The sequence below is a fragment of the Lithobates pipiens genome, unplaced genomic scaffold (genome assembly GCF_037356315.1).
Source record: "Lithobates pipiens isolate NorthernLeopardFrog02 unplaced genomic scaffold, aLitPip1_a1.2 Scaffold_25, whole genome shotgun sequence".
Lineage (NCBI taxonomy): Eukaryota > Metazoa > Chordata > Amphibia > Anura > Ranidae > Lithobates > Lithobates pipiens.
The window spans coordinates 53,062,877-53,086,981 of record NW_027507787.1 but is presented as its reverse complement, the minus strand read 5'-3'; the positions used below and the strand labels follow the sequence as shown (position 1 = coordinate 53,086,981).

The 24,105-nt window shown below is 43.0% G+C and overlaps 1 protein-coding gene across 1 annotated transcript in view; it reads right to left on the bottom strand.

Moving 5' to 3' along the window:
- Positions 1–5,039: 5,039 nt before the first annotated feature.
- Positions 5,040–24,105, bottom strand: part of HIF1AN (hypoxia inducible factor 1 subunit alpha inhibitor) — a 40,422-nt gene continuing 21,356 nt past the window's right edge. The window contains exons 4-8 of the mRNA XM_077454449.1: positions 23,648–23,793; positions 21,650–21,756; positions 11,710–11,773; positions 9,397–9,507; positions 5,040–8,209 (exon numbers count right to left, since the gene is read on the bottom strand). Coding sequence (XP_077310575.1) covers positions 8,165–8,209; positions 9,397–9,507; positions 11,710–11,773; positions 21,650–21,756; positions 23,648–23,793 — 473 coding nt within the window. The 3' untranslated portion in view covers positions 5,040–8,164. The remainder of the gene's footprint in view (positions 8,210–9,396; positions 9,508–11,709; positions 11,774–21,649; positions 21,757–23,647; positions 23,794–24,105) is intronic.

The window sequence follows — 24,105 nt, the reverse complement described above, 5'->3', positions numbered from 1 at the left end:
ACAGGCATCCCCCATGGCAGTTCAATTCTCCTTTATGGCATTTAGAAATGGTTGTGGATTACCATATGACTGTTTTTTGCAGCATTTTATGCAGTCAATTACTCTCCTGATGAAGTGAACAGAAATTGATGAAACACGCTGAGAAAGTTTGAATATGAACATGCCAATGATGTAGTTCAGACATTTATAGTCTGCTAACACTACAAGACTATATCTTACCATGAATATGCATACCATTTTTAGATGTATTTGTATTTTTACAAATGTTGATATTATTTAGCATTTTCCTTCCACTTCACAATTATGTGCCCGTTTGTGTTGGTCTATCACAGAAAATCCCAATAAAATACATTTACATTTTTGGTTATAACAGGACAAAATATGAAAAATTTCAAGGGGTGTGAATACTTTTTCAAGGCACTGTATCTCCCAAGAATTCTGGTGGGCAGCAACAGAGATAGGAACTACAAGAAGCAGAACTTACCACTGGGGTCTCTAAGAAAAAGAACTTGGGCCTTAGGGGGTTCACTCGGCCCAACAGACCAGTCCTTCTAGGGTGGCAGGGGTTATAAACAATTTGCGTCAATAAGTGCATTACTTGCAGTCGTTTTGTGCTCCAAAAGAAAACAGACAATGATGGGACCCATAGCAACTGCACTGAAAAAGGTTGATTGCAAACATTTTATTAGAGGAGGTAGAATTTCGTTCCAAACACAAAGATATAAAAAGTAACATAAAAGGTTTCCCTCCAGTTAAAAAACAGCCAGAGTAATTGTTTTATTTATTTAATAATCAAAAATACATTAAAAAGCTGCTAACACTGAGGCCAGAAAATCTAACTACAAAATGTACATTAAATAAATGTGCACATTAAACCAATGTTATTGGGAGCCCGAAGTCAATGAGAAGAGGCAATCACATCAAATCTGCAGTAATTAGGGCAGACTTCTAGAGCAGATGTACAATCATTTTCTAAATTATAACTTTCATTCCTATAAAAAAAAAAAAAAAAAAAAAAAAAAAAAAAAAAAGGGAGGCTCTCTTGTACCAAAAGCTTTAACATTTGATAAATATTGCATACCAGACTATTACTCAATATTTAAAAATGTAGTAGTGGTACAACCTGTATGAGCTTCCTGTCAGATACTAATTTAAGCAGCAAAGGCATTGATTCTTGGTTCATAAAAGTACTATTTTAGACTTCTATATCTATTCCCTCTACTTTACAGTTCGGGTCTTACTTAAAGTGAACTGATATTCCTTATTTATTTTTGAAAAGTCATGCCAAAGAGCAGACGCCACAGGATACCTGCCGTTAAGCGTTAATAACCATAAAGTCTCCCTTTGTGCCCTTCTTTTATTGTGGGCCCCATTTAAAATGGAGAGCAGGTACTACTGCTTGAAAGCACACACTGTGCTTCTAAATCAGATGCAGGCACTGTTTGGGTATTCTGGCAGCTGGCAGGGGAGATTTGTGCATCCAGCGCTGTTTAGCATGAATAAATTAATCTGCTCAAATCAAACTATGAGTGCAAGGCCAGCTTAAGCCCCATCATTTCACAGTTCAAAAATAAAAATAATAAAATAAACAGCCATTGAAGCAGTCTCATTGACAGTGAATAGCTGTTGACGGGGGTTGGCCATGCTGGGGAATCGGATACCCCATAATCAAAGTGAAATCAAAACAGAACGACAAATGTTTTCTAGCTAATAAAAGGTAAAGTAGCCAAATTGTAGTGTCTGCTGCAAAACAGGACATTTGCTTTGAAGGTTGACAATGAAGTACAGAAATACATGCTGGACACACAAATTTTGTATCACATTTAATGAGTCATATCATCATTTACCAAGAACGATGCATTGTGAGGACTTACACAAACAACCGTTTCATTTTATGTGTAATCTGTTGGATCCTCTACATAGTAGTTAGTAAGGGCCGGTTCACACTGCGGGCGATGCGAGGCGACACGACTTGCCTCGCCGCAATCCGACAAGTCGCCCCCGTTCTGTACAATGGAACCGTTCTGAGAGGAGCGACTCAGAAAAAAGGTTCCTGTACTACTTCTGGGCGACCTCGGGGCGACTTGCATTGACTTCTATACAGAAGTCATTTGCAAATCGCCGCTGAGGTTGCGGCAGGTCGCGGCGAGGCAAGTCGGTGTCGCCTCGCATTGCCCGCAGTGTGAACCGGCCCTAAAGCTATCTATAGACGGGTAAAATTGTGTTTAATAAAATTAAAATTTCAGAATGTGTGTTCATTCAATTTTCTAATAGTTAATGGGATGAAAGCAACAATCATTTTTGACCGTAGTGATAAAAAAATTAAGATAATAATAAAAATAAATAAAAAACTCATCTCAAGTGAATGAAATTCTAACAGCATAGTTTTAATTTGGGAAATTCCATTCATTCTAAAATCATGTTATGTTAAAGCAAAATATGAATTTGAATGACATTTGCCAAGAGACTGAACAGAATTTTCACACGAATAGTCATATGAAAATCTACCAGTATATAGCCAGCTTAAAACAAAAAAAAAAACGTACAAGAAAAAAGAAAAAAAGTGTCAGGTTTTTTTTTTTTGAGAGTGTAAATCTGCCATATCTTCTGTCAAACACTCCTCCCTGCCTGTCAGCCATCATGGAAGCTCAGAGTACATCGACAGCATCGCTCAGTGTCATGATGACGTGACTCCACTGCGTATGCACCAAAATAACATCATCGTGGCCAAGGCATAAAAGCAAACAGAGCAAATCCAGGAGGAAGGAGGAAGACCAAGAGAAGCTGGAGGACCAGCTGGAGCACTGACGGCACAGTGCTGCAGGACTGTGACAGGTAAGTCTGCCATAATGTGCTAAAATGCTATGCATACCTTATAGCATAAAGAGGGGTTTAATTTAGCTTTAAAGGCCAAGTTCACCTTTGAGGAAATAATAAAAGGCACATATTTTTGCAGCAAAAGGTGTGTGCATTTATTATTTTTTTTCCTCCCCAAGGAGCCTGCAAAGCATTGCACCTGCAAGCACAGCAATGTCAGGCTCCTGTAGTCAAGTACTACAGCTTTCTCCCTATACTTCTGTATGGGCTGTCAGTTTGAAAGCTGCAGGGCTTGAGAATGAACTACAAGGGTGCTGCTCTTCAGTGCCCTTACAGGCCACTTCAACTCATCTGTCAAGGTGACAGACGGGACTTTTAGTTCATTCATAGATCCCTTTGAATGAATGATGCGGCTGTGTGGTCAAAAGACCCTACACAGCGGCACAGATTTTGAAATGTGACAACGGGAGCGGGTAAGGAATCCCACTGTCACAGGGAGGGGTTGAAACTTGAAGCACCCTAAATATGGCTGTAACATGCACCAAAGATGAAACAATTTTTTAAGGTAGGTTAATGTGACTAATCAAATCTGAAGCAAAAGTCTGAATATATGACCAGTAATATTCTGACAGCACAGAGTAGTAGGTCTCCATATTCCCAAACTATTGGTTAAAAGGTGTATTATCACCATGGCAAATATAAAATGCCAGCAGAAACATCTACCACTAACCGTTTCCTTTTTGGGTTGACACAGGCCAACTGAATCACATATTGTTCCAATTATTCTCTCTGGGAACTCTGACAAAACCAACTACTAGAGTTCCCAACACTGCCACATGCCCGCAGCCTTTACAAAGCCAAGTGATGGTGTCATGCTCTCTTTTCTAGGTTCCCCATAATGCAGACTAACCTCGAGTCCAGATACAGGATGGTAACTGACCTCAAAGAATGGCAGTAACACAAACACAGTGGCGAGGAGATTATAACAATAGAGCTGAGATATATATGAACAAAGACAGCCACTGGCTCATGTTAATGACATTCATTTAAGGCTACATGCACATATTTGCCTGTGCCGTGTAAACACTTTGCGTATTTTTGGTGTCCAAGATCTCCTGGAGCTGCATACAGATGCCCCTCCCTCCAGACATGAATGGATGAAGGCGGCTAATAGTGAAAGGAAGGCTTGCACACAAGATGTAATGTCCTAAACGCAGATGGTGTGCGTTCGGGACATTATGCTTGTGCGCTACTTTACATGAATAGCTGCACATAGGTACAACTACCTTCACCCATTGTGTCTATGGATGGCTATAGGCAGCTCCAGGACATGCCGAGCACTAGACATACGCAGCTTCTTTACACTGCATGGGCAACTGCGCTCAAACTGAAATATTAGCTTTAGATGAACTTGGAATGACAATGTGTACTGTACTCCCTTTTGTGTTGGTGTGAAGTGTTGGAGCAGCTTACATTAGCCATAACGCAACAGTGAAAAGGAGATACATCAGTGCTGAGGCAGCTCTACTAAGTGAGCCAGTAGCCATTATGGGATTGCTGACATGAAAAAAACCATCATAGGATAGGTCCTTCATGTATTTGTGCTTGCAGCATTTAAAGCTTAACTCCAGATTTAGTTTTGAGAGTGGGAAATAGATAAAAGTTGAATCATGGACTTTATTTCTGTACACGATACCGGCACAAGAAATGGGGGTAGGGTCAACACCAGGACAGGAGGGCATAGACAGCAATGAAAAATATTGCAAGATTTCTTACCTTTTCCCACTCTACTAAAATGTGTTTATGTTTGTGGGCCCACTGGAGAGATTTCCTATCACTTTCCTGTCCTGAGAAAAGTGACACATAATAGAAATAAAAATCTGGCTCTATCTAAAGCCAAAAAAAGTTTTTTGCTGGAGTTGGGCTTTAAAGCAAAATTTGGAAGACTTTCACTAAATGGGGCCGTAGATCTCAAATGCTGGACCTCTAAAATCTAAACGATAGGAGACTAAGTCCAGCTGTTGCATACATGGAAATGTACTATAGCTTCGGGGAGGCAAAGTAAAAGGACAATTTTAATGCCATTTCTTTTTTTTAAATGATTTTAAATATATATATATATTTTTTTTTAAATACTTTCTCTAGTTTTGAGGATTATAGATACAACTCTGGAGTACATGAAATGACAGAACAGCAATTCATTCACAAAATAATAGGTCAACTATTTGATAACATTTTATTTATGCATTAGAATCGGTCTGCCTGTCAGATAATGAAGAATCACACATACATTAAAAAGTTTGAGGCTTTTGAGTTTGGCTAACTTTAACCAACTCCAAAAGATCAATACGCCAAAACCAACACCCCTAGTATTTCACAAAAGGATAACAGAATTTACTATGTTCTGTACCAATTAAACTCAAATGGTGAAGTAAAAAATAAAAATAAAACACGTACAAAAACAGCAAGTCACAATGCATAGAAAAGCTACCATATTGTGTGTCTTGGGCACACCGTTAATTACAATGTCAGTCAATATGTAAAAAATAAAATAAAAATAAAAGTTTGGCCAAAAATCCCATCTATATCTGGTTATGCCCACAGTAGACTAACCACATTTGAGCACTTGCAAAACGTAAAAGATACAGAACAGAATTAACCATTTTATGTTCTAAACAGACTATCATTTCAATGCAGCCAATTGTGATTCACGTGGCCCTGTTCATAAAGAATTCAAATTCATAAGTGTTAATACCTAAATGCAGCAATCCACAGCAACCAGTCAGAAACCACCCCAATACTAAACTGGAAAGTAAATTCTCATTGGCAGCAATGGGGTACTGCACTTCAGTATTGGTGCATTAAAAATAGGAATTTAACTGAAAAAGGCCCACAATGGCCTAGTTTGGTAAAGAAAAAGGACCAAGTGCACACTAAAAGGTGCCGGAAGACCTCAGTGAGGCTCAGACATGCTTGCACTCATTCTCACAACAGGATCAGGTGCTGCTGTTGTCTATAGATGTGGATTGTTTTTCAATCTGGCAAAAATGACCAGATAGGGCAACCGCCTTCCTATATTAATAGGCAGCGCAAATAATTTTGATAAATGTGTTTAGCATAGTCAACTAAGTGCAATACAGATTCTGACTGGTTGTTGTGGTCTACCTTTTTAAAAGGTATTTCCAGGAAATCTGCAAAATCCTGACAGACGTTTCTGTGTAATAACCAGTAAATTCCTCCCCATCCAACAGGTCCTGGGTCAACCAAACAAATCTGCAATGACAGATTTCACTAGGCAACAACTTATATCAAATTCACTTGGTCAGCGATTTCCAGTTTCCACTTCCAGAAAGCTAAAAAAGGATTTTTTTTAAAGCATAAAATAAAAATGTACCTTGACCCTCCCGAACGAATCTATACTCCCACCCAAGCTGTTTGATAAACACAGTAGTTCAGACCTGGGTGAATCTGCAGTTTACATGGTGGAAATTTCTACCCAATGCTGTCCTTACTTTGTGCTGTGAGCCCCTGCAAACTTGTATGAAACCCTCTCCCAAGAATAGATATGCCTCTATACAACCCTATGAGGTCTCACAGCACATATACAGCCAATATCATTAATATTAAAGAGGAAGTAAACCCTGATGGGTTTACTTCCTCTTTCATTCCCTGCAAAGGCAAAGCATAATGGACTACTATGCATCGCATAGTAGCCCATTATGTGTCACTTACCCGACACAGGAGCCAGCGATGTCACTGCTGTCCCCTGTAGTCTGGCGCATCCATCTTTTCGGTGGGGTCTCGCAGCTCCGCCACTGTCATTCGGCAGAGCCGCGATGACGTCACTCCCGCGCATGAGCACAGGAGCCGACACGCGCGGCAGCTCCGTTGTTGGAAATGCCGCGCTCAGTGCACCTGCGCGCCTCTATCTACGGCGCATGCGCCGTAGACAGCGGTGCCTGTCTTCTGGCAAATATCTCCTAAACCGTATAGGTTTAAGAGATATTTCTTGGACCTACAGGTAAGCCTTAATCTAGGCTTACCTGTAGGTCAAAGTGGTTTGTAAGGGTTTACAACCACTTTAATGAATTTTGCACGTTTGATTTCTATAAATCAAAAAAGCAATGTGCTTGCAATGTCTCTAAATTGTCAATAAAATTCCACCTAAAATTTGTGTGCATACAAATCCAACCACTGTGTTTACAAGAGCATTTTTGGCCAGAGAGGCTGTAACCAAGTAGGTCACAGCTTCTACAGTAAGAAGCTAGGGTAGGAGAGGGTTTGGTGTGAATTAGTCCAGGAGGGTGGGTTAGAGCAGATTTTAAAAAAAATAAATAAAAAAAATGTATTCCTATGGTCACTCAATTAAAATGGCTTCTTCACTGGCACACCTTTTTCCATAGGGACTAACCATAGTATAGCTTAATACATAAAGCTGCAAGTTATTCACTACTGAGAGACTGCAAATATTAAGGGGAACTGGCCTTGGCGCTGACAGATGTGATGAAAACGTTGCTAGGAGACTAATTTTACTCTGCATGGAGAATAAATGTTGTAGGCACGAGCACGATGAACAATTTGGTATCCTCTTCTTTAATCCTCGGTATCACATAAAATCACTGTGTAAGCAGCAAAGAGAGGGACATACAATTCTTTCACTTGTCTTCCATGTGCAGCCTGGATATCAACAACTCCTGCAGAGAGAATCCAGCTTTCTGAAACACTGTTTCCATTATAAAACAAAATCTCTTCAAAACGGTTAACCATTTGGAAATTTTTTCTTTCCAAATATGACGTCTGTGTTATCTAAAAGTAATTGCCTGAGTAGTCAATTCATTTTTTTTTTACAACCGTTTCCTTTGATGATGTCCATAAAGCATACACTTTATATTAGAAACAAAGTTCAATGGCAAAAAAAAGAAAAAAGAAAAGGGGATAGGATATCATCAAAAATTGTCCAACGAAGGATGCCTTAGTTAAAGCAAAAGTTTATCATGGCTGACAGAGGTCTTTGGATATGGTACCTGAAGCAGTGATAGGCTGTGGTAAACATGCAGACAAAATGGAAAATGGGCAAACAGAAAGCCATCCAAGTCCACTGTCTGAATAGAGTGCAAGGAGCAATAGGTGTTGCATTGTTTTGTTGATCGTCATCTTTCTCGTCTTCAGCAACCAGAAAATAAATACAGAAGATCTTTAAGTACAGTAGTGAGTGGTGTAATCCAAAGTACCGAGAACAGTTGGCCGGTTAGGTGCTTCCAATGGGCATTATGCTTTTTGTTCATCTCATAAGTGAATCAAGAAAGCAGCAGCACACACACTAGCTCACTGCTCTTTACAGCTCAAATTAATCATAGCGCCCATTTATCATTGTGTTTAACAAAGGTCCAACCTGCAAACACAACAGAAATGGAAGAATAAAAGTCTGGAATTCTAAACAAAATCAATAAAAAACAATCACAATATGTATAAATTTGTTCATATTCAGTTGAGTGGGGCGTGGGTTGGTCCCCAATAAAGGTTTTTACTACTGTGTAGGGGTCTTTGGTGATGATGAAAAATATATTGATAAGATAGGCGTCCAACAAAAATGGTAAAAGGTGTGAGGAATAGGACATATTGGAATAGACTGTGGAAACTGTATACATAGTCTCAAGGAAAAAAAGAAATCGAGTGGGAGACACAAATTAAACCTTTAAAAATAATAATAATTAAAAGCATATCTAAACCCAAAACCAAAAATGTAGGTCTTTGTTTGCACCTTGTGATTTTGCCAGGAACACATTTCTGGTCTTAGGGCAACTATGGAAAATAACTGTTGTCCCCCTAGGATAGGACTACAGGAACCCCCTCTTCATCTCCATAACATAAGAGGGTTCTGTAGTCCACAGAGATAGCTGGGGATATTCTGTAGTTCACAGAAAGGAACTGAGAAAGCAGATGAAATTATTTGAGATTTTGGCTCAGTACACAGGAAGTTTTAAGACTGGACCTCTGATAGAACAAACCGGCATTTTTCTGTGCTTACCGATAACATATTTAGCCTGAAAAGGGAAAAAACTGCAGCCACCACATGTAAGGACGTGTAAGCTGCAAAATATGAAATTTTGCTTCTGGGTTTACATAAGCTTTAAGGTTGTGAATAAAATTCTACTACAGGGCAGTATTTTCAATATAAATCTGAGATCGAGCACAGGGGGGCTGCATGACCTTGACCAATTCCCGATTGATGGACATCCTTAACTTTTATCTGTTTTACTGCAGCTACAGTATCTTGATTGCTTTTACAGGCAGCAGGAGAAAACATCCCCCCACCTGAGCCTCTACAGGCTCTTTTGTTTGATCAGGGAAGCCCGGTATCCAATCCGGTGGTGCTGTTGGGTTAACAGAGCCGGTCGTGGAGCGAGTGGCAGAAGGCCAGCATGAACCCCACATCCTTTATACTTTAATTCAGTTTCATGGATGTGTGTAAAATGTCCAGTGTCCATTAAGCATTATAGTCCTCAGTTTAAATGAGCAGTAGGACAGCATTAACATGTAAGGCGACAAAAAGAAATGTCAGAAAAAGACCACACATACCTCTTGTGGGCTTCCAAGAGCTTCTCCGAGCATCTTTTCAATATTTCGCATTATTGCCACTTTTTGATGAGCTTTGAGTGGGTATTCTATTCTTTTTGGGGTTGGGGCACCCTTACAGGATAGAATGGCACAAAAATAAGCAAAAAATGCAATACTTATTACACATTCTACATTACATTCCAATAATATCTTAAATAGTGAAGATAGTATAGCAAAAATAATGTAATTAAAATTAAACGATAAGTTCACCTTTCATAACATGTTGCACCCATATTCAGGGTATAATGTAACATGTTACATATGCAGCAGCTCCCGCACACCCCCGCGCCCCCCTCCCCTCACGGATTCCTCATTTTGACAGCAAGCGGAGGATCTTCTCCCCCAGTTCGCTGTAAAAAAAAAAGCTGTGAAGCTGAGCTGTTTGAAGCTCTGTCCACATCATTTACTCAGAGTTCTGTGAATGTGAAACCTACAACTAACTTTGCAGCTCTCAGCTTGTAGTTCTCAATGAACTACCAGGGTGTTGAGCACTCTAAGTAGTTCATTGCGTCACTGCCTTTGCATACAAATTATGGCCAGACAGCTTACACAGACAGTCTGCAAGAGCCCTGCATAGCACCCACGATCTGCGGATTGCATGTGCAATGCTGTGCAGGCTCATAAAAAATAAATGCACATTTTTTTTACCTGCAAAGAGATTGGCATTATTTTTTTAAAAGGTGAACTTATCCTTTAAACTTGAATTCCAGGTATGTATTTTATTGCATAGTTACATTGGTACAGCTTGGATCAATCAGTATGCATATGCCTCACCGGTGGGAGCACTGTAGGAGGTGGCAATCACTGTAGTAGTTGTAACTACAACAGTGATTTCCACTGTCTTCCGAGTCCCATGCAGAACCACTGCCCTGTGCATGGTAACCACATGGTCTAGTTGATCGCTCGCTTGCTTAGGCACCATTCAAAGTATGCCTTGCATTTTTCTGAATCGATGCAAAGAAAAGCTGCACAATTCTGGATAAAATGAGAATTATGATTTTGTTGCTTGAAGTATGCGTTTGCTTTTTAAAGACCACTGCATAAATACAGTGTGACCTAAAATATTGCAATGCTTGCCATTGTATTCTGTAGGGTTTCTGCTAAAATTATATATGATGTATATACACACACACATACAATGTTTGGGGTTTCTAAGTAAATGTCTTGCAAAAAATACAGATTTTTAACTTGTAAGCAACAAGTGTCAGAAAAAGGCTTAGTCTTTAAGTGGCTAAACTGTGCTCATTTGCAATTCATCCCTTTGATCTAAAGGAACCAAATGATACAATTTTTCTTTTTATCTCAGCACTGAGCATTGTTGTGATAAACTTTGCAGGCTGCCTTTTTTGACAGCTCTGAGCAGAGAATAGCTCTACTTGTTACATGAATCGTGAAAATGCCAGATTAAGATTGTGAGGGGGGGTTGAATCAAGATTGCAATTTTTTTAATGATTAATCATGCAGCTCTAATGCAAAGTATTCTGACTCGACAAGGAGGAATTTGTGAAATCACCACCCTGCCTCTCCGTCTTCTCCAATCAGGTCTCACAAGTATGAAATAAGCATGCATACTTAGTTACTTAATTATGGAAGAAAATCCATACCTGTAATTCAGCTTAAAAGGCCACGTTTACATTCTAAAATCCAGCTACCCCATGTACAAATATAGCTTTATTGTAGTTCTTTTGTAAAAAAAAAATAAAGCCGCTTTCCAATTATTCTACACACACTTAACCTCACCATCTTCATGGCTGTTTAAAAACACTGCTTGATTACTTCTGCCTTACTTTCTGGACAGACTCTAGGTCATGACAGGAAGGCGTTGACCAGCTGATCTCATTAGCACACACCCTGCATTATCTACCCTCAGCTGGTCAACTCCTTCCTGTGTCATGATCTAAAGTCTGTCCAGGAAGTAAGGCAGAATTAATCAAGCAGTGTTTTTAAATAGCCATGAAGTCAGTGAGGTATGAGTGTGTAGAAAAAAATGAAAAGCCATTTTATTTTTGCCAAATGAGTACATTAATGCTATACTGGTACATAAGGGAGCTGGATTTCAGAAAAAAAGGTGAACTTAACCTTTAAGGTTTAGTTACATTCAAGAACTATAACACGTTTCATTTATTGAATGTTTGTAGTAAATACACACAACTATTATAGGGTCTATAATAAATTTATCAAAACTATGCATTCTTATCGTACTATTCAAATAAATCAATTTTATAATTTAGTTTTATGTAAAACTAAGAAAAAAAAAAACAAAAGCAAACTTACCTTATACCAAAAGTTAACTGTAATGGTTATCCCTCCATCAAGTAATGATTCAATATGGTGCCACCTGTAATATACATTAAGTGTTAATAAAAATGATACGTTCTATTTTCTATAAAATTAGAACTATGACAAACCATAAAACTAATCACTGTAAGAAATAGACAATGAAAATACATGGTGTGACCCCAAGGAAGCCCAGCTAGCGGCATTATTACTTTCCTTGCTGGAACAATTTTTTCAGTTTCTGCACACTGTGGCAGCACGCAGGTAAAGTCACCTGGTTGTATTCAGGATGGGAAATATGTGTGCCCTAGATTCAGGCTTTATGCAGACTTGTACAACTAGAGGGGAAGAGTTAATGAGCCCAGCTGTAGTAAGTGGGCTCATTAAGACCTCTACAAAAAAAACCAGCATGCATAGGGAGATGCTCCATCCTGGAACCAGTTTTGTGTGTATAGACTGGGGAGTCTGAGATCTGTTCTGTGCGGTGAGTTAACGCCTGTGTGGCAAACCCCTACAATAGAGACAGGGACTGGGGCAGCACAAGGCTGCACCCAGTTGTTAGACAGGGAGTCTACGTGTGTAGTTAGAGGTCAAGCTGACCAGGATTTATTTTCTTGTTTTATTTTGTTTGGCTGTTATATGTATCACTGCATGTAGCCTAAATAAACCGGATCTTTTGTTTTTTTGCACCTATACCACTGTCTGCTGTGCCTGACTTTGTGTTGTGAACCCATCCAGGGAGTCACACACACCCGCTACCGAGCTAACCCCCTCACAACACATACTACATTTTTTCACAAAAAAGTGAGCTTAAAGTGATTCTAAAGTTTAGCGTTTTTTTGTAATTAAAATAACATATTACCGTATACTTACCTGCTCCGCGCAGTGGTTTTTCACAGAGCAGCCCCAATCCTTCTCTTCGAGTCCCTGGCCCCATCCCTCCTGTTGAGTGGCCCCACAGCAAGCAGCTTTCTATGAGAGTACCCGACCTGCAATTGTGTTAACATTCAGACACGGAGCCGCGCCTAGGCCCCGCTCCCTCTCACGCCTCACTGGTTGAGTTTGATTGACAGAAGCAGAAGCCAATTGTGCCGTTGCTGTGCCTCAGCCAATCAGGAGAGAGTGTCCCGGATGACATGAGTCATTCCTTGGACATGACTGGATTGAGGGGGCTGCTGCACACAGAAGGCTTTTTTCTTAAATGCAAAGAATGCATTAAGATAAAAAAAAAATCCGACTTTACAATCACTTTAAAGTTCCAAACATTACCTATTTTATGAAAGCTGAGGACCTATATATATTATATACATAATAAAAAAAAAAAATTAAAACAGTAGTTCAGCATTTTTTATGGTTCATGAAATTAGCACAAATGTTTAACAAATCTTTAGCTTCAGCAAAAAACACAATTTATTCTAGTGCTCAAAAACACAATATATACATTTTCTGTAACATAAAAGAGGGAGTCAAGTAAACAGATACCAAATAAGCAAAGACGCCACACTGCATTCGCCTTCAACACGTTGACAAAATTAGATACCCATAATTGTCTATTGGCAACATTTTAAAAGCCTTCAAAGGGTCATCAACTTAAGCCAGTCATGCATGGATTGGACACATTTTGATCCATGTATGGGCAGGCTGTTCGGTCGCAAGTCAATCTCTCAATTGATTTGTGTTCAACCAGCCTGTTTGAAATGTTTCTCTCGATCAGTGTAGCCGGGGGGGGGGGGGTTCCGATCAATGTATTGTCAGAATACAATAGCGTGGTGGGAGGGATCCCTTGTCCACCTCAAATGTGTGTGTTTAACTTGCTGGTTAAACAAAAGAAAAAAAAATGGACTTATGTATTGGCAGCCTTAGAGATAACCATAAAATGACCCTAGAATTACTCCTCTCATTCAAGCAATACACGTGTTGCACAATTTTAGTTTATGTACACGTGTGCACCATTCGCAAGTTTTTCTGTGGGTATGTGCAAATGCAAGGAAGCTTTAAAAAATTTTCTTTTTTATTAAATTTTATTTTTTCATTTACCTATTTTGCTATCTGTCATGGTTATGTAATAGTTTGTCTGCTTACCTGTTCCCATGTGTTCATCTAGAGAGCAGCCGACCCTCACCTGTCTGCTTTTGTAATCCATCCTCTGGCATGGCTCCACCCTAGCTCCTATCAGAGAGCTCTATATTAACCTGTGCACTGCAGGCCAGCCCTGCTGATCAACCTTTGTGTGTTAGCTTCCTGTTACCTGCCGTGTGCTCTTCTGTTGTTCCGTTACCGACTTTGGCGTGTCCTTGACTATACCAGTTTGCCTGTGATCCTGACCTTTTGGCGTGTCCCTGACTATTCTTGTCTGCTTGTGGCCCCGACCTTGGCTTTGTCCCTCACCATCCCTATCCTCCTGTTGCCTACTGTGGGTGTGAGCTGGGGGACCATGGGGGTCGCAACCTGGAGCCAGTTGCAGCCAAGTCAATCCTCACCACTAGAGGCGCTGGTGAACACCTGCTGGCTCTTAGACTCTGCGCCCCAGGGAATCTTACGCTCTAACCCCAGCGGGATCTGTCCCCCGTCTGCAGCAGTCAGCCGTAGGGTCCACAACCTTGCGGTGCACTCCTGATCCCTACGGTGTGCATCTGTCACCTCGCCTCAAGGTGACCTGACACTATCACAGGTGAGCGGATAAGACTCCTAGCACTTTCTGAGCAACAGGTACTCCTAATATAGTCACCAGAGATTGTTTAGAACCCCAATGCCTCCCTTGCAACTATGCTGAGCTTCCAGGTTCCTACTTCACAGCAGAGAGGAAAGGATGAACATTCCTCTATCTCTCTCTGCTTAACATCCTTCTTTATTTATTTTTTTGTTTTTAGTCCTGGTAGCTAGGAGAAGGAAGTGAGGGGATGATTGGGGCACATAACGCTCTGTATAAATTATACAAATTCAGCCGCCAGAACTCTTCTACAATATAGACAACAACCTGCTCGAGGAGTAAACTCACGGCTGCAGTTGTGACTGAGTTTGTTTTCACAACGTTACTACCATTGACAGTCTTTACCTTGATGGCATTAAAAGGGATAATGGTTCACAAAGTTTTTCCCACAGCTGACTCTGAAGCAAGTTCTTTTCACTACAGGCTCAACAAAAAGGTCTTGGGGCACTACAGAGGGTCTAAACTAACCTAATAACTAATTTCCAACATATTCTTTGTTCTATAGATTTTTACAATTTTGCCAGTTCAGATAAAATACATGATCAGAATATCCTTTTTTTTTTTCACCGGATTCCATTCCCTACCACTGGGCTGCAGTGTAAAAAAAATCCTGCAAGTTGCATATGGGATGCAATGCTTTATAACTTACTATTCAAGTCGATTTTAAAGGCCAAGTGTGCCTTTGTAATAAAATGCACTATGCAGTCAAGGGGCCCCATGTGCTTTTTAAAAAACCCCATGTAGCTGTAAAATTTGGAGTTTAACCACTTTAGCCCCGGAATGATTTGCCCCCTTCCTGACTAGGCCATTTTTGCGATACAGCACTGCGTCACTTTAACTGCCAATTGGGTGGTCGTGTGGCAAACAAAATTGACGTCCTTTTGTCCCCACAAATATAGCTTTGTTTTGGTGCCATTTGATCACCTCTGCGGTTTATATTTTTTGCGCTATAAAGCAAAAAAAAAAAAAAAGTGACAATTTTGCAAAACACACAATTTTTCTCTTCTATTTACCGACCGACAGAGCTCCTCTCTGTAACAAAATGGGACGTCCCCAAGCAGTGCCAAACGAGGGGTGGGAAAAAAACAGCATAAAACTTCATCCACCATGGCAAGTGGGAACTAGTGAAACTATACCCACACAAAAAAACAGCAGTGCGTGAAAAAACCACCACGCCCAACAGGGTACCCTCCACAGGAGTGATCCCCAAGACGGCAGCAAAGTAATGCAAACAGTGCATTAACGTAACAGTACTGCGTTTTTATCGAAAACCAGGAAAAAACATGAATTGCATAGTCAATTGCAACTACACGGCCACCTGCAAAACTTTGCGGCCAAAACGGGCATCAGCCGATGCACCGACATCTACCTTGTAGAACTTGGTAAACGTATGGACAGAGGACAAGGTCGCCGCTTTACACACCTGAGCGACAGACGCTTGGTGTCGGAAGGCCCAAGACGTTCCTATTGCCCTTGTGGAGTGGGCCGTGACCAGAAAGGGAGGCACCTGCCCCTTCAAGGTGTAGGCTTGTACTACAATCTGTCTGATCCACCTGGATATGGTGGCCGACGAGACAGCCATGCCTTTCTTTTTTTACCAGCCACCGAAACAGTGAGTCTGACTTCCGAAAAGGAGCCGTGGCAGACAAATACACCTTCAGAGCCCTAACCACATCTACAGTGTGAAGGGCCCTTTCGGTAGAAAAGACTGTTGCGGACGTAACACCACCTTGTCCCTGTGGATAACCAGATAGGGCGGCTTGCAGGACAAGGCCCCCCGTTCCAAAACCCTCCTGACCGATATGATGCCCACTAGGAATACCACTTTCTGGGAAAAGAGTCAACAAGGGAATCTCCCGATATTTTCAAACAGCGGTCCTTGAAGCGCCGACAACACCAGGTTCAAATTGCAGGGGGGTAACGGTGGACGCACCGGAGGTACTACGTGTCGTACCCCCTGGACAAAAAAGGTACCCACTAAGGAGTGTGATGCCAGGGATCGTTGAAAAGACAGCCAAGGCTGAAATTTGTACTTTGATGGTGCTTAATGCCAATCTCTGGTCAACTCCTTGCTGAAGAAACAGCAGGATCCTGGATATGGCAAAGGAGCGCGGATGCCATCCTTTCTCCTCACACATGGAGATGTAGGCCTTCCAGGTACAATGGTATATCTTCAGAGAAGAAGATTTCCATGCCCTCAACATAGTTGGAATCGCCGAGTCCGACAGACCTCAGTTCCTCAACATCTAGCTCTCAATAGCCATGCCGTTAAAGCCAGCGATGGTAAAGCAGGATGGAGAACTGGACCTTGAGATAGGAGGTCCTCTCGCAACGGCAGACGCCAGGGAGCGTCTGCCACCAGAAGCAGTCGTGGCAACAGTTTTAGTGGAGGAAAGGCGTAGATCAGCTGGTACTGACCCCACGGAGCCACCAGCGCGTCTGACGCATCTGCCCATGGATCTCTTGACCTGGACACGAATGTTGGCACCTTCCGAATGAGACGGGAGGCCAGTAGATCCACATCTGGTGTGCCCCACTTCAGGCACAGCAGCCTGAACATCTCCGGATGCAATGCCTATTCTCCTGGGTCCAGCATCTGTCGACTCAGATAGTCTGTCTGCCAGTTCTCCACTCCCGGGATGTAAATGGCCGAGAGGGCCGGTACGTGTCGCTCTGCCCACTGAAGTATGTAAGCGACCTCCCGTGCAGCGGCTGAGCTTTTTGTCCCCCCTTGGTGATTTACGTACGCCACAGCCATGGCGTTGTCTGACTGTATCCTGACCAGATGCCCTTGAAGTCTCATCGACCATGTGTGGAGACACAGCCTGATCACTCTCAGTTCAAGCAGATTGATCGGCAACTCTGATTCTTCCGTCAACCAGAGGCCCTGATCCGACTGAACCCCCATCACTCCACCCCTGCCAAATAGACCGGTGTCCTTTATGATTACCGTCCATTTCAGAGGAAGGAACGATTTTCCGGACTGAATCACCGGGGACCTCAACCACCAGATCAGCGAGTCCCTGACTGACTGGCTCACCTGGATCTGTCGATCTAAGGACAACTGAGATTTGTCCCATTTTGACAAGATCTCCTTCTGCAGAACTCTGGTGTGGAATTGGGTGTAAGGTACTGCCTCGAAGGAGGCTACCATGAGTCCCAGTACTCGCATGCAAGACCAGAGCGGTGACCACTTGCGGTTCATCAGTAGTTTGACCGCGGATCTGAGAGTCTGCAAATTGTCTGAAGGGGGAAAAACCTCTCACTTCCCTGGAGTCCAACAGCAAACTTAGGTACTCCAGAAGCTGGGTTGGCACGAGCACCGACCTTTTTAGGTTCAACAGCCACCCAAATACTTGCAGGCTCTGCATGGTGATTGCCACATCCTCCTCCAACTCCCAAAGGCGACCCCCCACCCGTGACATGGGTGGGGGCAAACCTTCATACGGTAGCACTTTTGTTCCCAGGCTTATTAGGCTTGCGGTTCCAGGGACGTTTCTGACCGTCCGTGGGCATCCTGTCGGCTGGGGACGTTTGGTCAAAGCTCCTGTCGGACGAAAAAGCCACTTGTGAGCGGAAAGAGGGCCCTTGCCTACGGCGTGGCTCCTTAGCTTTCCTAGCCTATGGGAGCAGTGTACTCTTACCACCTGTGGCATTTTTAATAATGTCATCTAGTGAGGCTCCAAAGAGTCGGTCGCCAAAGAAAGGAAGATCCGTTAGGGCTTTCTTGGATGCCTGGTCAGCCGACCAGCATTTTAGCCAAATTAGGCGCCTCATCACCACAGCTGACACTGAAGCCCTGGATAGCAGGTGGGGGAGTATCCTGCGGCCGCGTCACAGACGTACTTAAGGCCTTGCACTAAATTGGCCTGCTAGTTCCACGCAGACAGGGGAAGCCTGTTGCTCTCCCAATTCGCAGTGCAAAAGTTTTGCCCACTCAGTCAGTGTCTGCGATACAAGTGTGGATGCCAGTACAGGTCGCACGGCTTGGACGAGATTGGATTGGACGGGTGATCTGTCTATCAAGTGCCCAGACAAGGGGGAGGGGCCGTATGTGACGGCGCATGACGGGGAACACACAGCTATTGAAATTAAAGCTGTGATGTTCCCGGCGCTCTATTGAACCAGATGGCGGAGGCGGCTCTCCTCTCTCTTCGCTGCACAGGGGGCATTACTGGCTGGCTGCACAGGGGGCATTACTGGCTGCACTGGGGACAACACACTTATCTCTTTTATCATGTCGCCAGTCTCTGCCCACCTCCTGTACCATGTCGCCAGTCTCTGCCCACCTCCTGTACCATGTCGCCAGTCTCTGCCCACCTCCTGTACCATGTCGCCAGTCTCTGCCCACCTCCTGTACCATGTCGCCAGTCTCTGCCCACCTCCTGTACCATGTCGCCAGTCTCTGCCCACCTCCTGTACCATGTCGCCAGTCTCTGCCCACCTCCTGTACCATGTCGCCAGTCTCTGCCCACCTCCTGTACCATGTCGCCAGTCTCTGCCCACCTCCTGTACCATGTCGCCAGTCTCTGCCCACCTCCTGTACCATGTCGCCAGTCTCTGCCCACCTCCTGTACCATGTCGCCAGTCTCTGCCCACCTCCTGTACCATGTCGCCAGTCTCTGCCCACCTCCTGTACCATGTCGCCAGTCTCTGCCCACCTCCTGTACCATGTCGCCAGTCTCTGCCCACCTCCTGTACCATGTCGCCAGTCTCTGCCCACCTCCTGTACCATGTCGCCAGTCTCTGCCCACCTCCTGTACCATGTCGCCAGTCTCTGCCCACCTCCTGTACCATGTCGCCAGTCTCTGCCCACCTCCTGTACCATGTCGCCAGTCTCTGCCCACCTCCTGTACCATGTCGCCAGTCTCTGCCCACCTCCTGTACCATGTCGCCAGTCTCTGCCCACCTCCTGTACCATGTCGCCAGTCTCTGCCCACCTCCTGTACCATGTCGCCAGTCTCTGCCCACCTCCTGTACCATGTCGCCAGTCTCTGCCCACCTCCTGTACCATGTCGCCAGTCTCTGCCCACCTCCTGTACCATGTCGCCAGTCTCTGCCCACCTCCTGTACCATGTCGCCAGTCTCTGCCCACCTCCTGTACCATGTCGCCAGTCTCTGCCCACCTCCTGTACCATGTCGCCAGTCTCTGCCCACCTCCTGTACCATGTCGCCAGTCTCTGCCCACGTCCTGTATAAAAATATTTTTTAAAAACAGTCATTTTCGGTATTGGTCAGTTTCGGTATCGGTTTTCGGCACTAAAAAAGCCATTCGGTGCACCCCTAATTTATACCGCGATCAGAGCTAAAAACAACCATTGATTAGTGTATAAATTACAGGGAAGGGGTCAACACTGGGGGGGGGGGGGGGGGGTGAAGGGGCTAACTGTGTTCCCCGGCTGTGTACAACTGTGGCGGCTGCATAGCTAGCGGTTAAAGTGCCATACCTTCGGATCATCGCAGCTTACACTGTTAACTGAAAAACTACTTTTGAGTGTGATCTAGGATGCCTCGTACGTTGGGCGTACTCTGTCATCACTGCAATGAGTGCTTTCCCTTTTTAAAGCGGAAGTAAACCCATCCATTTAACCGTTTCAAAATATGGTTACATTTCCAGCACGTCAGTAATGTAACACTCCCATTGGTTATGCTTTCAACCAAACTGTCAAACCATCCAATGGCTGATGTCGTAGCTGATCAGTATCATGGGAGTTGTAGATTAGATGCCAACATGGCAGCTTCCTTAGCTGAAAACGATAGGAGGGTTTACTTCCACTTTAAAGACCCATGCACACACAGTGCTCCCCCTGTTGCTGCAGAAGCTGAGCTTACAGGTATGGCACTTAAACTCTCTCTCAGTATAAATCTTTATGCAAGGCTTGACATGACTGTAAAAACAGCAAAATTCCTAAAAGGTTAAATTAAAAGGGGTTGTAAAGGTATAACGATTTTTGCTCTGCTCTGTGTAATGGAATTGCATAGAGCAGCCCCGTACCTCCTCTTCTGGGGTCCCCCGCCGACACTCTCAGCTCTTGGGGACACGCTTCTGAGCCACGTTGTGAGTCTATAGAGACAAATTGTGGCTCGACCCTGTCCCCTCCCCCAGGATTAGAATGACAGCAGCAGCAGCCAATGGCACTAGAGCAGTCTCCGTGCATGTGAGAGAGAGTAAAAGAAGACAAGAAATGCTGCAAACGGGCACGTCCCCCCGCCAGAACACTACGGTTAGCGATCTTAGCCATCAGCTTCTGTTGGACCAACTGCCGTACACATGGGCCAAATGTCAGACCATTTCTATCGAACTGGCCGCTGCCACCCAACAATCGGCCAGTGTGTAATAGGTTTAAGTATTTAAGGGGGCTGAGGAACTGATCATGGAATTTTTTTTTACCTAATGCATAGAATGCTTTAAAGGTAGAAAACCTCATGCCTTTAGAACCATTTTAACTTATCAAAACGGTCATTAAACTGGGATTCCAGTTAAAAACATGACAAATAAGGAGTACAAATGAAATGTAAGGCAAAAATTTTAAATACGTTAAAAACAAAAAGTTAAATAAATGCACATAAAAAAAATGACCTTAAAGTTAACTAAACCGTCTTTTTTCTGGAGGAGAAAGTCCATACTATGTGTAGTACTTTTCTTCCATGTTCCTTTCTTTCTGTAGTTGGAGGTCCCAAAGCTGCAGTCCTCAGCTCTCTGTTTGCAGATCTGCTTCAATGTGCTAAGAAGTGACAACTCACACAGCATCGGCAAACCACTCCTGCACTTTGCCTATTGTTCTGCTGTCCTTGGAGCACAGACGTCAAACTAGTGCCCCTCCAGCTGCAGCGGAACTACAAGTCCCATGAGGTATTGCAAGGCTGCCAATTACAAGCATGACTCCCACAGGCATGATGGAATTTGTAGTTCCACAACAGCTGGAGGGCAGCCAGTTTGATCCCCCCTCCGGCTTAGAGCTTGCTGAGTATCCACGAAATTCAGGGAGTGGCACTGATAGATGCTGGGCCTGGCGGCTGTAACAAGGGCATCAGGTATATGTTTGGGGACAAGTGGTAGTAAAAGTACTAAGATTTTTTTACCTTACCGTTGTGAATGCATGCAGGTAAAAAATGTAAAAGGGACAGAGCCTTTAGAACTAGATAATGTCCTACTTCAATATGACAGCGATGGCAAAAACCTCACTACCAACACAAAAGCATGCAATTATACTGTAAGTGCCTTACCAGTACATGGGTATATAAAGAACATCACCGGGTCCCACCACAGTCTCATAACCAACCACATTCCTGAAGTTAGGAAACCGCTCTAGATCGGGATTCTCAAAATCCACCTAGATCATGAGGAAAATAGAACTCTAAGCTTGAAGTGTATGACTTTAATAAATACTTTACTAGCAAAGAAGTCAGGTCTCTGTAAAGGAAGCTGGTGTAAAAAAAAACAACAAACAAAAACAAACATCTACTTATACACCTATATCACATATATGCCATTTAACTCCTTAAAGTGGATCTTCACTGCATCTGAGTACCACAAACCAAAACCACTAATTTCTAATATTCAACACCCCCATCCATCCATGTCTCCATGCTTCCTTTTGTTGAGAAATCACTTTGCATTTCTACCCACAGCCATCTTGAATAAGGACAAATCATTCATGTAGCATTTAATTCCTGGAAGCCATCAGCCCCAGGTCAGGCATGCAGGCAGTAGAGTGTGCATAGCCAAGAACCCCTCCTCCCCTCCTGGGATGTATAACATCTGCCTAGGCAAGAAAGCAGGAAGTAACTGAAGAAATGTAAATCTATATACTAATGCTAACAGCATGAGGATTAAAACAATCAATACTGATTGGGAGAGTGACGCTCCACTTTAATGCTGATGGGCAGTAGATCTACAGCCTAATCTGCAGGATGTTCCAACAAAAGGCCATAAAACCACTACCCAACTATCACCCTTTCCTATGCACCTCTATGTGGACACAGACAGTGATGTAATAAATTAAAATGATTGGAAAGACGTATTTTTTATTTATTTTTTTAAATAAAGATGTTATACTTACCTGCTCTGTGTAATGGTTTTGTACACAGAAGCACTAATCGATCCTCCTCTTCCCGGCTCTCCCGCCAGCACTCCCGTCTCCTCCCCCCTTGCTTGCTATGGGGGCACTTGTGTGCGCTTGCTCCATAAGACACACAGAGTGGGGCTCGGCCCACCCCTGCTCTCTCGTCACTGATTGTGATTACAAATAGCTCCCAATGCTGTATCTGAGTCAATGAGGAGCTAGGGAGCCGAGATAGACTTGGCTCTCAAGCACATTGCTGGATTGAGATCAGGTCCAAGTATTTCTGAGGGGCTTGCGGGGGAGCTGCATGCAAAAGGTTTTTTATCTTACCTTCTGCATTAACAACTACTTATAAAAGTAATCTTACTCAATTATAGTCAAGGTTCGTTTATCCTTCAGGGCTTAAATGACGTTTAGGGCGGGGAAGAACTTCCTGGCTTTCAGAACTATCCATGTCACTAGTTTAAACAAAACACACAATGTCCTTCGCCCTTCCTAGTGTATATCCCAGTATTTATTGTATCTTGTTCCTGTAGCAAGAAACTACTTTTATCACTCCCCGCAACATCATCACAATCCTTGCACAATTCTTGCAACTGCTGGGAGCTCAATTCCTAGTAACGTAGGCATAACCCCAGAATTGCATGTCCCCACATCGGGGGGGAATTGGTGGGTGGTGGGGGGTGCTCTTGGGAGTGAAGGTAGCATTATTTGCAGGAGGAAAAAAAAAAGTGTGCATATAAATTGGGACAGTGAAGGGTGAGGGTATAAACTAAGTTCTGTAGTCCAGCAGGCAGTTATGATAACAATGGTTGGGATTGATGCAGCAAAGGCAATGTATTATCAGTTCTACAAGCACAATGGATTTATAGCAGATCAAAGGTTTTTTTTCTCTTTACTTCAGTGTTATAAAGGGATTAAAAAAAAAAAGAAAAAAGGGAGGTTTAAGATCTATTCCACTTTAACCAAAAAGAGGAAATCACGTTTGTCTGAAGTTGAGGAAGGAAGAGGAAAAAAAAAAAAAAAACCACAACAAAGTACACATTATTATCATCACTAACCACTAGGAAAATTAAAGGTTTTAGATTATCCTTCCCCACTGACATTAACAACAAATTAAGTTTGTATTTTAGCAAGCCTGCCAAAGTGTGGCTCTCACCTGGCTCTGTCTGTCACAGGGGTGGTGAACTGGATAAGGATAAAGGCATTCAAATTGTTCGGGTGGAAAGAGGATACATCGCTTATAGCCCTTAATCTGGGCAAAGAAGTTCTGCTGCTCGTCATAGTGCGCCGGAGTCACATTTCCTAAACACAAACAGCAACATGACCTTAGGCACGTACACAGGAGATCAACACGTGTCAATGTCTTACTGAAATATGTACTACACAAACAGAAATACACTTGTAAATACGCACTCTTACAACTAAATTGTAATGTGTATAGACAGCAGAGCAGTTTCCCTTCCAGAATAGCGGCCTTAGCATTATAAAAGGTTAACCTTCCATTCCCTAGTGGAAAAACATGTTTACACAGACTGGTTTATGGCATGATTTTACCTAAAGCTCTTAGATGACATTCCACACATGGCTACAGACAAAGGATGTGTATACATTATC